An 18,153-nucleotide genomic window follows, 5' to 3' on the forward strand; every position below is an offset into this window, starting at 1 on the left:
GGGTTATTGCATCGGGGCTCAGGCTCATGGCGAGAAAGATGGTGAACTGCACCACCCTGAGCAGCCTCTCATTGCAGCTCTTGGATCCGGCTGGTCAGCTCAGCCACTTGGTTGGCTAAAAACTCCACCTCCCTTGTGGTATTCGTGAGTCTGGCTTCGTGTTGACCCAAAAGAACACCCTGCTGGGTGACTGCGGTTCTGACAGAGTCTGTACCTGCTGTGTCCATCTTGGCCAGATCGTTCTGTCAAGAACACAACTGGACACAGATGCAGGTTACAGTGCGGGACCAATTTATTCAAAAAATTCAAAAGAAAAACTTCCTCCAATGAACAGAAACAGGCCGGGAAATTAGGAAAAATGTCCAACAGAAAAATAAGAGACTTCAATGTCCTTGCAAAAACATCCGGCAGGGGGCGCCCAATGGCGCGACCGCGATGAGAGCGGAGAGGGGAGGAAGCCACGAGAGAGTCAGCAACAGTGCAAACAAAAACTCTTCTGAAAAATGCCGGTGCCCGGTCTAGGAAATAAGGGAGGGGAAAAATAGAAAAACAAAACAAAACCAATAGCAGCAAACAGTGGCATGACAGAACAAGGCTTGACAGGATCAGACAAAGTGGCTACACGGGGATTATTGACGAACAACGATCTGGCACCGATAGGCGTGACAGACGGGAATAAATAGAGCAAGAGATGAACAGACATTGAATTCAGGTGAGTGGAGTCAAACAATTAGAAGCGGAAACTGTGATGATGAGGGGAAGGGAGGAACGCCAAAGATAGGTGCAAGACGAACGATCAAAACCAAAACAAAACACCATGTGCACACGAAATGCAGACATATACAGAAACACACACACACACACACTGTGTAAGTCATTGAGTAGTCATTGACAGAAAAGCTAATTCATGCATTCATGACCTCTAGACTGGACTATTTTAATGCAATTCTAGGTGTTTGTCCTGCTTCTTCAATAAACAAGCTACAGGTTTATGTAAACCTATTCCAAACTCTGGAATAGCCTTCCTGATAATTTTTGGGGTTCAGACACACTATCTCTGTTTAAATCTAGATTAAAAAAGCATTCGAATGATGTATCTAATAGCCGTTGATAATGACGTCACTTCCTGTTTGTTGTTGGCGGCTGTACTGCGTTTGAGCTCCATCAGTATATTCTTTTCATTGACTATTTTTAACTTAAAAATAAATTTTATACATCATCGTTTCCGTTTATATAACATGTGAATATATCCTCTATTGTATTCTACAACAAAAACAATCAGAGCGCCTCGCTATCACTAGTTTTATTTTGATCTCCCGGGTCCGCTATTAGCTTTTAGCCCGTTAGCATCAGCAAGCATGGTTGCTGCTAACTGCACTTACATTGCTAATACTCTATTCACACACATTACCACTGCTGTACTCACTGTTACTTGCTTTAATGGCGGATGAATGTCTCCACTCTGTGCAGCTCGAGCTCGAGGCCGTGGGGAAGCAGATTCGCGACCTGGAGGTAAGGCAGGCCCAGCTGAGAGAGCGGAGAGCCGCGCTGGAATCATCCCGGGCTGACGCTCACAAGTCCGGGGTAAGTATACAGCGTGCCGTTAACAGTCCCACCACGTCTACTCCGTTTCTCTGCACAGGCCCGGTGCACCCAGGATGCGATCTTCCCAGATGTGCTTCACTGTGACGCCGGGACACCACGGACCCTGGGTGCATCCACAGCGGAGGACGCGAGCCGGGTCCCGGGCGACGACTTCTCCCCCTCCAGCCTTCGAGATCTCCATCCGGAATCACTTCGCTCCCCTCCGCAAGACAGGTCGCGACGCTGTGATCATCGGAGACTCCATCGTCTGACACGTAAGTGCTCAGTTAGCCGAAGGTAAAGTGCACACTCATTGTTTACCTGGTGCTCATGTTCTTGATGTTTCTGCGCAGATACCCGCGATTCTGAAGGCCGACGAGAGCCCCGGAGCGGTCGTGCTTCACGCTGGGATTAACGGCACCACGCTGCGGCAGACGGAGATGCTGAAGAGGGACAGGAGCCTGATCGAGACGGTTCGCAGCACGACGCCCGCAGCGACGATCGTCGTGTCAGGACCACTGCCCACGTATCGATGAGGACACGAAAGGTTCAGTAGACTTTTTGCTTTAAATGAATGGTTGTTGTCATGATGTAAAGAACAGAAACTGCTATTTGTTAATAACTGGAATCTTTTCTGGGAGCGTCCTAGGCTGTGTCGCGCTGATGGATTACACCCCAGCAGAATCGGAGCGGAGCTGCTCTCTGACAACATCTCCAGGACACTTCGCTCCATGTGACTAGTAAGACAATTCTCAGATAACTATTATGATGAGTTTTGTTCCACCCGCTTAAATGATAAAAGTACTTGCGCTGTAAAAACGATTAAGACTGTGTCTGTTCCCCGAATAGTGAGGTCAAAATATAATGTAGGTATAATGTAAAATGTAAAAAAATGTATAATGTAAAATATAGATAAAAAAATCTTATCGTAATTAAACCAGAAAAATTTTAAGTAAATGAACAAAAACTATTTTTTAAGTTTGGGCTCATAAATATTAGATCACGCACACCAAAAGCAGTTATTGTAAATGAAATTATCACAGATAATAGTTTTGATGTACTCTGCTTGACTGAAACCTGGCTAAAACCAAATGATAATTTTGGTCTAAATGAGTCTACTCCACCAAACTACTGTTATAAGCATGAGCCCCGTCAGACTGGTCGTGGCGGAGGTGTTGCAACAATATATAGTGATATTCTCAATGTTACCCAGAAAACAGGATACAGGTTTAACTCTTTTGAAATACTTCTGCTACTTCTGTTACACTGTCAGACATACAAAAGAAATCTAATGTACCACCAGGGCCGTATACAGAATTCCTAAAAGACTTTGCAGATTTCCTCTCAGATCTTCTAGTTACAGTTGATAAAGTGCTAACCAGAGGTGGGTAGAGTACCCAAAAACTTTACTCGAGTAAAAGTAAAAGTAATTCTAGAAATATTTACTCACGTAAAAGTAAAAGTACTAGTCTTGAATAGTTACTTGAGTAAGAGTAAAAGAGTATCGGATAAGTAGTTAGTTACTAGTTACTTTGGGTCATATATACGGAGCCTATTTTAATTTAGATATATAGATAAAATGTATGTAATGTATGTGTGTGTGTATAAATGTATATATTTCATCAGCCTTTACTCCAATTTATGTAATTTATTATGAAACCCTGTCTGTTTACTTAAGTAACAGATATAGGTGTCATGCAATAACATATTTTAATACGACTGACTTTATATTAAATGTGAATTTAACATTGAAAGTTAATATGATATAAATATTGCTACTAATCTTTCATTGTTCAGAAAGAGAGCAAATAACATTTACATTATTAAAGAACATTTTCACTGACATTCTAGATTTCAATCACTCTCAGAAACTCCCATTAAAATCACTTAAACTGTTAACACTGTGAAATCAAAATTTTAATTATAGATTCGTGTTGTTTCTGACGAGAGAATTCGCCAGAAAGAGGTATTCAGTCAGTGAGCGAGTGAAGGAAGCACCGGCATTTTACCTCTGATTACCTCTGATTGGCCATCACACCTCTGATTGGCCATCACACCTCTGATTGGCCATTGCATTCAAAGGCTCAACAGAACCGTGTGTGATTGGTTATAATGCGCAGCACTGTAAAAACGCGTCTGTCTCTGGCTCAGCGCCAGCAAGCGATCACAGATCTGAATTTAGCAGCTGATGATATGCCTTGCTGAACAATGGTGGGTGATTGTATTATAATTAATAAAATCTTAATCGGCTATTTTTTGTCTTTTGGAAGCTGCATTCAACTTGACTCCCTTCTGTTATAAGCCACACATGTACAACAAACTAATGTCACAGTGGTATCGTGTACTGTAATCGAATGTAGCCCAAGTTATTACCTGTTAAAAAGTAGACAGCACACACGTTCATCTAATAAGGATCTCCATCGCAAGCTAATTGCAGATTTGCTTTCAATTCAGTGCAGTTCCATAGCCACGTTTTCAACGCTGCTGATATTAAACGTTACAACTCTGAGTGAACTGCTTCAGTCGCTCAGCGCGTGCGGCAGGGAACTGAACGACTCATTCAAACTGATTCATTAACCAATTCACTCATTTGCCTATTGGTTTGATCAAGCCTTTGAACAGAATTGACTCAAAAGAATGAATCATTGGCGAATGGGCATCGCTCATTGCCCAGAGAAAAGTAGACGGCGCGTTTGGAATAAACTGAAGCATTTATAACATTTATTGCATTAAGATAAAGTAACGAGAGGAGCGTCGCCCACAATAACGAAGTAAAAGTTGAAATTTACTCAAGTAAGAGTATAAAGTACCCATCTTTAAATATACTCCGAAAAGTATTCGTTACCCCGAAAAATTACTCAAGTAAATGTAACGAAGTAAATGTAACTCGTTACTACCCACCTCTGGTGCTAACCATAATATTCACGTTGATAATGCAAATGATACATTAGGACTTGCGTTTACTGACCTAATAAACTCCTTTGGAGTCAAGCAAAATGTCACTCATCGTTTTAATCATACACTAGATTTAATTATATTGCATGGAATCGATCTTACTGCTATAGATATTGTACCTCAATGTGATGATATTACAGACCATTTCCTTGTATCGCGCATGCTGCGTATAACTGATATTAACTATATGTCTTAGCGCTACCGTCTGGGCAGAACTATTGTTCCAGCCACCAAAGAAAGATTCGCAAATAACCTGCCTGATCTATCTCAACTGCTATTTTTACCCAAAAATACACATAAATTAGACGAAATGACTGACAACATGGGAACTATTTTCTCTAATACATTAGAAGCTGTTGCCCCCATCAAAATTGAAAAAGGTTAGAGAAAAACGTACTGTACCATGGTATAACAGTAATACTCACTCTCTCAAGAAAGTAACTCGTAGTCTTGAACGCAAATGGAGAAAAACTAACTTAGAAGTTTTTAGAATTGCATGGAAAAACAGTCCAGTTATAGACAGGCTCTAAAAACTGCTAGGGCAGAGCATATACACAAACTCATTGAAAATAAACAAAACAATCCAAGGTTTTTATTTAGCACAGTGGCTAAGTTAACAAATTACCAGACGCCACCTGATTCAAATATTCCACCAACGTTAAATAGAAATGACTTTATGAATTTCTTTTATTCCATATTTTCTTTTCATCCAACGTGGGGCCATTTTATGTAACACTCTTATTTTGTCACATTTACAAAAGGAAGGGGATCCATTCATCCAAGAGTAGAGAAGAATATATTTAAAGGATTACAGAGCAATCACCCATAACAGCACCAATATCAACAAAACATTCAAAGAAAAGAAACATCTTGTTAGAGCATTTAAGCCCAACCACATGTTGAGTTCAATCATAAATAAAGTCCATTTCTCACAAATCCCACATAGTCAGGTAAGTAATGAGGATCTCACCACATTCCGACAGTTTAATTGGAAATCCACGAAAGTTCAACATACAGTGTCCCAAACCATAACCAAACGTCAATCCATATAAGCAAAGGTGTAGTATATTGATCATTTAGTCCAGATGGTTGATCAGAATCAGCGAAATCTTGAGGAAAAGCTTACAGATATAATTGAAAGGCGGTGACTGCCGGCTAGTGCTCTGGGAGATCTGAAGTGACAGTGAGAGCTTCTCTACCGGACCACGCCCCACTGACCTCTTACCCCTTCCTGTGCGGCTGCTGGATGATTTTGCTGGGCTGTGTTATGGCAGTCCCATGGGTCATTCAGTTACCCGCCAGGGATCAGATGTGCATTGCAGCATCAGGGATGAGCTATTGACCTCTGTGAATGAAGATTCGGTGGGGCTGCCCCCTCGGGTGTTGTCGCCAATGCTGAATTGGACCCAGAGTTGACAGCTGTGCTTGCCCGGGCATCAGGATGTAGGTGAGTGCTCATGGCTGTTCAATTGGTTCTCGGTGTAGAGCGTGGCTCACAATCGCGTTCTGCTCTGGTTCCTTTCTTCCCGGATGTGCATGGGGAAGTGATGTAGTCATGGATGGCCCCTTTTTACGACTGGAAACAGCTTATTTCGTTCCTCCATCCTCACTACCCTCGATGGCGGGGCAGCTAGGGGTGCGTCGACATTCCCCAGCAGGAGAGTGCAATTGTGGTTTTTGTACTCTTGTCCGCAAAATGGTGCCACTGGGAAGAATAGTCCGCGGCTCTCACCCAAGGCCTGTAAGCTGTCGGCCGCTCTCACTGCCAAGGCTTGCAGTGCTGCGGGCCAAGCTGCCTCTGCCCTGCATGCCATGGCTATCCTGCAAACTCACCAAGCAAAGGCTTTAACAAATTGACAGTGCCCTTTCTCGACGCTCCCATCTCCCAGGCTGTCCTGTGCAGCGATGCTGTCAGGGGCTGTGCCCAGCAGTTCCTGACAGAACAACAGCAGACTGAAGCCATCCAGCCCGACGTGATCCTCCGGTTGCCACCATTCCGTCGCGGGCAGCACCTCAGCCTGCTCGTCGCCGTTGGCACCCCCTGCATTCTCCACACCAGCTCCGCCCCATGCTGAGAGTTCTTCGAGGCCGGCACATCAACCCCGTGCAGGAGAGCGACGCCCCCCGTGTCACTTCCGGCTGAAGAAGTTCTCTAAGAAGACGACTAAGTGGCCCTGACATGGGCAACTCGAAGATGTGGAAGACTGCTCTTCAGGAGCTGGTGGAGACAGCACCACTCCTTCCCCTGGAGAAGGTCCAGATGAAGAATCCTCAGTTTTTGTTTCTTCTGTTTCTGTTTCTTCTGCCGCTGGTCCAATGGCTGGTGACACCCACTTTTTCAATAAAAGAGCAAATTTCCCTATCCTCCGAATTGCAAGGCTCACGGGTTGACGATGAGTGACGCACTGCCTCCTCATTCTCACCAACAATGCCCCCTTTCACCATCAGTCAAGAGGTCGCTGTTCAGAGACGCAACGCCTCTGTCTTGTGCGAGGAGATTGCTGTCCTGCTGGCGAAGGATGCAATCGAGTTGGTCTCTCCAACCGGGATGAGGACAGGGTTTTACAGCCCTTATGTACAACATGTACAATTTTATGGGTAAGGTGTCCATATGGCTTGATTCCCTATGGGTAATCCCTTATGTGTATTCTTGCAGATGCCACTAAAGCTGTACTGATTCGTAGTTAGAGCTGTCAATTAAAAAGCCCCCCAATGACATTAACTGTCCATTATTGGTCCTACATAACATTACCTATTTTTTATTCATTTGAAGTTGCATTTTCTGTATATTTTTATTTTTGAACTGATAAATTATGTTAGAGAGTCAGCGGTAATATTAATGCGTTCCTATTGGTCAGTGTTAGAGGAACTAAGCTAAGCCTGACAGTTAGACTGCTCCGAACCAGGTTAGTTTCCAGCTTAGGAGGCAGAGTGACTAAGCTTGAGCTATGGTAATTTTGCTTCATGAAACCAAATTATGTGACATTAAGTCAGGCTAACTGAAATAAGCCTGGCTTATTTGGTAAACTTGTTTAATGAAACGGCACCCTGGTCTACAATCAATTAAAAAGGACCCAAGTCAATCTTCTTCAATTCTGTGATGTGGGTCTTCAGGACGGCCAATAGAAAAGGCATTTCCCTCTCCTACAAGTGTATGTTCTTTCTCACCATTTACGGCCAATGAATGAGAAACACTTTGTTGACCTCTCTCTTCCTCTGTGGTGGAAGGAGCTGCTAACCCAAACCATCACAAAACGTTGTTTCTTTCTCTACATTTATGCATTTCACTTCTGCTCCAGATTTTGTACTAATGTAGTTTGTACATTATGCTGTTTTATAGAACTCAAGTAACAATGAGCAGAACTGAAACTATTCACTTTGTACATATAGGATAAAGATACAAAGGTATTATTATGTACCATATGGGAACTAAAATGTACTCTTTAGGCACTAAAATGTATAATTTTATGGGTAAATCAGGTACAAAAGTGTACTTTTCGAAAAGATACAGCACCAGTGGCAGTTTTTGTACCTTTTTTTTTAGAGAGCTGTTCACTTTATCAGCATGTTTGTGTGACGCCATTTGCATGGTGTGTGGGACACAATTATACAAAAATAATACAGGGTTTTACAGCCCTTACTTCATCGTACCCAAGAAAAGCGGTGGCCTTCGACCTATCCTGGATCTGCGAGTCTTGAATTGGGCCCTGCGCAAGCTCTCATTCAAGATGTTGACGCAGAAACACATAATCAAATGTGTTCAGCCCAAGGACTGGTTTGCAGTGATCGACCTGAAAGACGCGTACTTTCATGTCTCGATCCTCACGAATCCCGAGATGGGCATGGCGCTGCCGTACACATTGTGTCACCATCACATCGATGTGTCGCCACCAATTCAGCACCTGGTCGGACCTTGCTTTTCTACGGGCTGGCGTGCCCTTAGAACAAGTGTCCCGGCATGTTGTTGTCACAACAGATGCAATGGGCAGGCAGCTTCAGAGTCCTGGACAGGACCTCGACTGCTTTGGCACATCATCTGTCTGCAGTTGCTGGCAGTGCATATAGCCTTACGATGGTTTCGGCCGCTGTTGCTAGACAGGCACGTGTTGGTCTGCATGGACAGCACTGCGGCTGTTTCGTACATCAACCAACAGGGCGGTAACGATCACGTCGCATGTCTCAACTCGCCCGCCATCTCCTCCTCTGGAGTCAGACGCGGCTCAAGTCACTGGACTATCAACATCCCGGGGGAACTCAATCATGCAGCCGACGCTCTCTCACGACAGCTCACCTTTCCCGGGGAATGGTGACTCCATCCCCAGACAGTACAGCTGATCTGGAGTCGATCCAGGGAAGCCCAGGTAGACCTGTTTGCTTCCCACGAGTCCACCCACTGCTAGCTGTACTATTCCCTGTCCAAGGACCCCATGGTCACGGAAGCACTGGCACACAGCAGGCCTCGGGCTCTACGCAAGTATGCATTTCCCCCAGTGAGTCTGCTCGCACAGACGCTGTGCAAAGTCAGGGAGGACAAGGAACAAATCCTGTTGGTTGCACCTTACTGGCCTGTCCGGACCTGGATTTGGAACTCATGCTCCTCGTGACAGCACCTCCCTGGCGAATCCACCTGAGGAGGGACCTCCTCTCTCAGGGGCTTGGCACCATTTGGCACACCTAAGTGATCTGTCACCAGCGGTGGTAGACACTATCACTCAGGCTAGAGCCCCCTCTACGAGGCAGCCCTATGCTCTAAAGAGGAGTCTGTTCACGAATTGGTGTTCTTCTCACAGAGAAGATCCCCGGAGATGCCTGGTCAGAGTCGTGCTTGCTTTCCTGCAAGAAAGGTTTGAGCGTAGGCTGGCACCCTCCACCCTGAAAGTTTATATGGCTGCCATTGCAGCCCATCACGATGCAGTGGACGACCGGTCCCTGATTCCCTGATTCCCTTCTGGGACCTCTCTATTGGCAGGCAGGACTTCATTGAGGTCCCTATGAGCCACTGGATTCAGTCGAGTTTAAGTTCCTGTCTCTCAAGACATCGCTACTGGTCGCGCTCACTTCCATCAAGAGGGTCGGGGACCTACAAGCATTTTCGGTAAGTGAAGAGTGCCTTGTGTTCGGGCCGGCCTACTCTGACGTTGTCCTAAGACCCTGGCCGGGATATGTGTCCAAGGTTCCCACCACTCCCTTCTGAGACAAGGTGGTGAACCTGCAAGTGCTGCCCCTGGAGCAGGCAGATCCAGTATTGTTGTGCCCCTTAAGAACGCTTTGCATATACGTGGACCACACCCTTCAGAAGCTCTGAGCAGCTAATGGTCTGCTTTGGAGGTCAGCAGAAGGGGAAGGCTGTCTCCAAGAAGAGGTTGGCCCACTGGATAGTGGATGTCATCGCCTTGGTGTACCATTCCCAAGGTGAGCCGTGCCCCCTGTGGGTGAGGGCCCACTCCACATGGAGTGTGGCCTCCTTCTATGCTCTGGCGCATGGCACCTCTCTGGCAAACATCTGTTGAGCTGCGGGCTGGGCGACACCTAATACCTTGGTGAGGTTTTACAACCTTCGTGTAAAGACAGTTTCTTCCCGTGTGTTGGTAACAGGTAATTGGCGGGAAGCACTGGCTGGGTGTCACGCTTGCTGCGCCATTCCCCCTTATACGGGGATGCGAGCGCCTTTCTTCTCCCAGTAGAGTTCCCCTGTTGGTGTACCCTGGTTGAGCATCCTCCCACACCCTCGGTGCTCAGACTTGATGGAGCAGTCTGCCGCCAGGCCCACCACTGGTGTTAGCATGCCCGGAGTTCTGGTCAGCCCCTGTACTGGGCTAGGTGTCTATATGGCTTGATTCCCTATGGGTAATCCATTAGGTGTATTCTTGCAGATGCCACTAAAGCTGTACTGATTCGTAGTTAGAGCTGTCAATTAAAAAGCCCCCCAATGACATTCAATGTCCATTATTAGTCCTTCATAACATTACCTATTTTTTATTCATTTGAAGTTGCATTTTCTGTATATTTTTATTTTTGGACTGATAAATTATGTGAGAGAGTCAGCGGTAATATCAATGCATTCCTATTGGTCATTGTTAGAGGAACTAAGCTGAGCCTGACAGTTAGACTGCTCCGAACCAGGTTAGTTTCCCAGCTTAACTAGGCAGAGTGACTAAGCTTGAGCTATGGTAATTTTGCTTCATGAAACCAAATGAAGTGACATTAAGTCAGGCTAACTGAAATAAGCCTGGCTTATTTGGTAAACTTGTTTAATGTAACGGCACCCTGGTCTACAATCAATTAAAAAGGACCCAAGTCAATCTTCTTCAATTCTGTGATGTGGGTCTTCAGGACGGCCAATAGAAAAGGCATTTCCCTCTCCTACAAGTGCATGTTCGTTCTCACCATTTACGGCCAGTGAATGAGAAGCACTTTGTTGACCTCTCTCTTCCTCTGTGGTGGTAGGAGCTGCTAACCCAAACCATCACAAAACGTTCTTTCTTTCTCTACATTTATGCATTTCACTTCTGCTCCAGATTTTGTACTAATGTAGTTTGTACATTATGCTGTTTTATAGAACTCAAGTAACAATGAGCAGAACTGAAACTATTCACTTTGTACACATAGGATAAAGGTACAAAGGTATTATTATGTACCATATGGGAACTAAAATGTACTCTTTAGGCACTAACATGTACAATTGTATGGGTAAATCAGGTATACAAGTGTACTTTTCGAAAAGATACAGCACCAGTGGCAGTTTTTGTACCTTTTTTCCGAGAGCTGTTCACTTTATCAGCATGTTTGTGTCACGCCATTTGCATGGTGTGTTGGACACAATTATACAAAAATAATTAGCAACTTTCTCAAAAATTGCCATTTTTTTCTGCAAACTGTACACAAGCAGAATGGGTATATTTAGAAATATCACACTTGCAGTCATTCTGTTATTGAAACATGAGTATTGCAAAAAAAATTGGTATTTCCCATTCAATGAGATTCGAGCTGTACCTTTTGATATTTATTTTTATTTTTTCAGTTAACAACAAAAGACAACAAAGCAATTCTATAATATATACAAAACAAATATATAATAAATACAAAACATAGACAGATAAATAATAATTAACCAACCAACTGAATTTAACTATTTGAATAATATGAAATGTTTAAAAAGCTTATATGTAGGAGATTTGTGAAAATTATAAAAGCTGTTAATCAATTGCGAACATGTTGGACTAGGTTTAAATCTACTATATCTTGCCTTATGAATATGATAATTTTCCATTATACAAATACATTTACAACTATTAGTAATTATGAAAGGACACAGATGTAAAAACAAAAATAAATAAATAAATAAAAACCATACAAATATAAAAGAGAATGCCATCAAAGTTTCAATGTACTATATTGTTAGAAATAGGTTGCATTTGTAGAGTGCAGTTTGGAATTTAGTTAATGAAAATATGAGATATTCAGTATGATTTTATTTTTCACAATTAGAAATATTATTTGATCCTTTTTGCAGATCACATGATCTTCTAAATAAAAAGGTGTTGCAGCAAGTATAAACAGAGCTGCAGATCTTCCTGTCTGTAAGTTCCTGCAGTGAGTTACAGAAGGAAACACTGGTGCAAACAGGTAATATTGCAACATATTAAACTTGTATTCTTGATTCTATGTGATATTGTGATGATTTGTCACGAGTTGTGTCTTACTGTATACTACAGTTATAATAATAGCATATCAATAAAAATTGGGAGCAAGAAAATGGTTGATTTAATGTTCCTAAGCACCAAATTAATTTAGCTTACAGAAATGTTTACTGTTTAAGTTATGTATTTCTGATATCTGATGTGAACAAAATATTTAATGTGGATTGTTTACCAGATCTGTATAACAAACAATAAGGATATCTCTCTAAAATCTGTATTATTCCAGAAACATTGGTCATGATTGGTCTGATGTTTTTTTATTTATTATTATTATTGTACTGTTAATACAGGGCTATTAAAGTGAATTTTATATAAATTTACTATAACTTTGTTAACTGCTGAAATTATTGAACATTTAAGAAATGTGCATGTTTAAATTATCTCACAGAGCCCTTTCATTCAGATTTTCATTTAGTTAAGCTGTATCATTTAAAATCCATCACATCTGAAATTTTCACCAGCATATGATATTATATACTGCATGTTTGCAGCATTTTGAAATTCCCTGTGTTGGGTGTAATACATTAAGAAAGTAATTATTTATTAATTCATTATTTATTTACTGTTATTTATGTACTTCCCTCATAGTCTTTTTGTTTTTTTAATTACAGTTACTTCGGATGTAGTTGCATTAAATAGTGTATACTATGGAAAAATTCTTTTTTATGCAACCTTCTCCCTGTAGAAATACTTTGGTTAGTTTAAGAATAATTTGGATAATGGAATATTAAATTATTTATTTGAAAGAATTAAGAGCAGTTTCATGTCCATCCTTGTATTGTTCAATTGGTCGATGTTGGGTTGCCATGATTTTGCCAAGACATGGTCCTGGATCAACATGTTCTGATGATCCTGGATCAACATTATTGTCCAAAAATATAGACTTAACCCAATCCCTACCCCAAAACCTAACCCTAGCCATAATTTATTCATAAAATCAGAGGGAAATGATAGCTGATAAACAAGGATGTTTAAGCATTTAACCCTGGTTTAAAGCCTAAAACAGATATTTTCTGAAAAGTTATATCTCAATTCTGATTGGTTGATTGGAATGTTGTTCCAGGATCAACAAGGATGTTGTTGTACTTGGTGAAATTACGCTCACCATCGATGTTGATACTGACTTTAGAAAGTAATTAATATTAAGTAATGTACTACTTTTTTTTTTGTGAGCCTAATAAGTATCATATTCTAATTACACTGTTGAAGGTGTAATTAGTAGCTAGAAATTACAGTTTTTTTCAGTCGCTAACAAGCATTTGTCCAAGCAGTTGTCACATTTTCAAAACTCTAAACACAATTAGCACAGCATCTGTCTATTGTGGCCATACCATTCACACATTTCATGTCGTTTTCACACAATATGGATTCATTGAACACATTTCCACAATGCTTACATTTTCTGAACTGACAAGCTATACCTCCCAACAAAATTATGGATCGTTTTGGTAGTATTTACAAATGTTAACACACAACATCCCACAATAGCAAAAACAATGTTCCAAACCTTAGATACAGTATAAAAACCTCTGCTTCTGCAATGATATCAGTTCAAAAACAATATATCTTAGCTGATTTATTTTGTGTAAATTGGGCCAACCACAACTGATTCCAATCTGGCTTAGACTCAATGGCAGGGGTTAGTTTTTTCTATTACATTGACACTTATACAATAAAGGGAGGACTTTGAAGAGTGATATTTTTGGAAACAGAAAAGACAAACACTGTATTGTATGGACGAGGAAGAGTAAGAGCAAGGGGCCCAGGGAGAAGAGCAGGCCCAGTGAGATATGCAGTGAGAGGAGCAGGAGCAGTGAGAGGTGCAAGAGCAGTGAGAGGAGCAGGAGCAGTGAGAGGAGCAGTGAGAGGAGCAGGAGCAGTGAGAGGAGCAGTGAGAGATGCAGTGAGAGGAGCAGGAGCAGTGAGAGGAGCAGGAGCAGTGAGATGAGCAGGAGCAGTGAGAGGAGCAGTAAGAGGAGCAGTGAGAGGAGCAGGAGCAGTGAGAGAAGCAGGAGCAGTGAGAGATGCAGTGAGAGGAGCAGGAGCAGTGAGAGGAGCAGGAGCAGTGAGAGGAGCAGGAGCAGTGAGAGATGCAGTGAGAGGAGCAGGAGCAGTGAGAGGAGCAGGAGCAGTGAGAGATGCAGTGAGAGGAGCAGGAGCAGTGAGAGGAGCAGGAGCAGTGAGAGATGCAGTGAGAGGAGCAGGAGCAGTGAGAGATGCAGTGAGAGGAGCAGGAGCAGTGAGAGATGCAGTGAGAGGAGCAGGAGCAGTGAGAGGAGCAGGAGCAGTGAGAGATGCAGTGAGAGGAGCAGGAGCAGTGAGAGATGCAGTGAGAGGAGCAGGAGCAGTGAGAGGAGCAGGAGCAGTGAGAGATGCAGTGAGAGGAGCAGGAGCAGTGACAGATGCAGTGAGAGGAGCAGGAGCAGTGAGAGATGCAGTGAGAGGAGCAGGAGCAGTGAGAGATGCAGTGAGAGGAGCAAGAGCAGTGAGAGGAGCAGGAGCAGTGAGAGATGCAGTGAGAGGAGCAGGAGCAGTGACAGATGCAGTGAGAGGAGCAGGAGCAGTGAGAGATGCAGTGAGAGATGAAGTGAGAGGAGCAGGAGCAGTGAGAGATGCAGTGAGAGGAGCAGTGAGAGAAGCAGTGAGAGATTGTTTTTATTTTACCCCCCCTCCCCCACCCTTTTTATCTGGGCTTTTTGCTGTTGTTGTTTTTTTGTTCAGAATGCTCTTATGTGTTTCGTGGATATTTTGTCCACTGTAAGCAATACTGTCAAACCTTTTCTGTTCTATCATACCGTGTTTCTACTGTACCTCCTGCAGTAAACAGTAAAGGGAAAAAATAGCTTTTTACTGGAATGCTTTTGAATGTGAACATAACTGTACATTTGGACATACAGTTTCTAACCAAGAAATTTAGTGTAAAACAGTGAATTGCATGTTTTGCATGCAAATACCTGTAAAACTGAGACTGAAAAGTCTATGCAGTTTTTGTAATGTCAACAATAGCCAGTATTTTGAAACCTGGTGTACTTTGATTGACTGCATGTACCTTGTGAGGTGAAAACAAGTGTTATTCTTTGACAGAATAATTTAATTTTGAGTCAGATTTCCAGTGTTTTGGTAAAGTTGGTGTGTGCAGAGAAAGATGTGTTCTATTTTGAAATGAAGATTTAGTATATATTTAACAAAATGTGTTTTTGAGAAGAAAATTATCCATTTGGCCAATTGTGTTTTGTAGGTGTCAGTCTGTGTTAAGAGTTTAGAAAAAGTATCTGAAGTATGGTTAAGCGCTTGTTAACGATTGAAAAAAACTGTAATTACATTTTTAGAGTAACTTAAACTGGTGGTGAGTGCACATCCCATTCCCAATTATTATTTTTTGTCTATGTCATTATATTGTTTTTTGAGCCTCAGAGATGATGTACTGTTCTTTTTTTCAAATATATTTAATGATTGGTTGATTGATTGATTGCACTTATAGGTTTTTATAGGTTAAAAACAAACAAACATTGTTTTCTGCTTTTTTATTTCAGCAATTGCCCTTTCTTGGACCAAACATGTACAATATTGATAAAATCATCAACCAAAGTAGTGTAATTGGAAGTGGTACTCCTACTCGATACCGTCTGAAACTGAGGGCAGAATATCCTGATGAATATAGAAAACTGACCTTTGGTGAAAGAAACAAAGACAAACCCCATAAAACGTTTGTAATGGTGGGAGAAACAGGAACAGGGAAAACAACCCTGATCAACACGATGGTCAACTACATCTTAGGTGTTCAGAGTGAAGACAGGATTTGGTTTGAGATCACAGATGATCAGAGTGACCAAACACAAGCTCACAGTCAGACCTCCAGCATCACTCTTTATGGGTTTTATCTGCAAGATAGTCCAGTCGATTTAACAATCATTGACACACCAGGATTTGGAGACACTCGGAGTATTGAGATGGATCGAGAGATTGCCATGAGTTTGTGTAGCTTAATAAAATCTGAAGAAATGGGTCATGCAATAGATGCTGTTTGTCTGGTGGTTAAAGCAACCCAAAATCGACTCTCTGACAGACAAATATACATATTTAATGCTGTTCAGTCTTTATTTGGAAAAGATGTTGCTGAAAACATTGTCTTGCTCTTCACACACTCAACTGGAGCTCATCCTAAAGATGCCCTGACGGCTGTTAAAGCGGCTGAAATCAAGTGTGCAGTAAAGGAAAATAATCAGCCAGTGTTTTTCCTGTTTGACAACTGTCAAGTTCAGACCTCTGATGAAGAATATTCTGAAGAACAAGAGCAGGTTCTGGAACAATCTTGGAAGCGCAGCTATCAGGGGATGGACAAATTTTTCAAATTCATGGAGACTGCAAAATCAAAATCCCTGAACATGACAGAAAATGTTTTGCAGAAACAAAACAAGTTGCAAACGAACATCTGCAATCTAAGATTTCGTGTTGAAGAGATAGACAAAAAGCAAAAGGAGCTGAAACAAACTCAAGAAGTCCTGGAGCAGAACATGGATTTTATCCAAAACAATGAAACCCTAAAGTATGAAATTGAAGTGCCCTACAAAGAGAAGGTTGATATTAATCCTTCTGTAGCCAAAACAGCGATGTGCTGCACTGTCTGTCAGGAGAACTGTCATTATCCAGGATGCTGGTGGGTCAGAAATCTGTCATGGTGCAGCGTTATGAAAAATGGTTACTGTACAGTGTGCACAAATAAATGCCACTACAGCAAACATGTCAAAGAAGCCAAAATATATGAAACAAAGACAAAGTTAGAGCAGAGGACATATGAAGAGTTAAAGAAGAAATATGAAGACAAAATTAGGGATGGTATGTCTTTGGTCAAGAAGATGGAAGAAGAACTGCAAGATTTTGAGAAAGAGAAAATAAAGCTTGTGATGGAAGCCTTTCACTGTGTGGAAACTCTGCAGATCATTGCACTCAATGCGGATTCACTGTTCACACTTCAGGACATTGAGTTTATGATTGACAAGTTGAAGGAAATCAAGGAGCCGGAAAAAGCCAGAACACTGGAAAGAATCAGTAAGGAAGCAGAAGGAGGAACAAAACAGATCTCTGGGGTGCCTAAAAGATTGGGAAGAGGAAAAACCTTTGCTTTAAAAAACTCTGAGAAGACTAAAAAACATTGATATGATATGAGTAAAAGGCTGTTTGAAGTGTGTAAAACTCTTGGACGTATTTTAAAGAGTTTATACTTTACAAACTTTCGGAAATCCAGCATTTAGTTGATCCATATAAATGCTCACTGGCACAGTTGTCCACAGCGGCCCAAAGGCATGAAGTCTGGGTCTGAGACTACTAAGGGTTTAAGTGGTTATCAGTGCTAAATATTGTACTATTAAGCAAACCTAGTGGTCATGTGGACTCTGCTTTATTATATATCTGGATTCAGCTTTTTCATCATCCATGACATTTCTAGGGCCTTACATGTATATTGCTTCATGGGTTCTGTGTAAAATCATACTAAATTGGTAGTGTAGGTTTCAAGTGATTCTGCTGGCATCAATGTTTTCAAAATGACAGTTGTACAAATACAATTAAAGGGTACATAGCATACACAGTTTCACCTAATCTCATGTTAATCTTTAGTACCTATAGAGTAGTACTGCATCCTTCATAACTCCAAAAAGTCTTTAGTTGTGTTATATTTATAAAAGAAAATTACAGCTTTGCCGTGAGCAGAGCTATAATGCTGATGTTTTGTGTTGTTTTTGTGTGGATTTCCAACAAAATACAGAAATCTGATGCAATTGTACTTACATGAATGGGGTCTTTTATCACAGGGATGGCTCCATGTTTTAATAGCAAACGATGTGCAAATCCAGCGTCGACCTGGGCCTTGTTTATAAAACATTCGTCACTCAAATGACCAGAACACACAAACACA

At 41.8% G+C, this 18,153-nt stretch overlaps 1 protein-coding gene across 1 annotated transcript; it reads left to right on the plus strand.

Annotated features, from left to right (window-relative positions):
* The first annotated feature begins 2,265 nt into the window (after nt 1-2,265).
* On the plus strand, nt 2,266-17,817 carry LOC113053687 (uncharacterized). Its single transcript, XM_026218871.1, has 3 exons — nt 2,266-2,324; nt 12,053-12,165; nt 15,773-17,817. The coding sequence occupies exon 3, from the start codon at nt 15,797-15,799 to the stop codon at nt 17,393-17,395; it is 1,599 nt and encodes a 532-aa protein (XP_026074656.1). The 5' UTR covers nt 2,266-2,324; nt 12,053-12,165; nt 15,773-15,796; the 3' UTR covers nt 17,396-17,817.
* The last annotated feature ends 336 nt before the right edge of the window (nt 17,818-18,153 follow it).

This window comes from Carassius auratus, chromosome 34 (genome assembly GCF_003368295.1).
Source record: "Carassius auratus strain Wakin chromosome 34, ASM336829v1, whole genome shotgun sequence".
In the NCBI taxonomy this organism is placed as follows: Eukaryota; Metazoa; Chordata; class Actinopteri; order Cypriniformes; family Cyprinidae; genus Carassius; species Carassius auratus.

Coding starts and splice junctions, on each gene's coding strand:
- LOC113053687 (XM_026218871.1), top strand. CDS start 15,797: ATGTACAATATTGATAAAATCATCAACCAAAGTAGTGTAATTGGAAGT.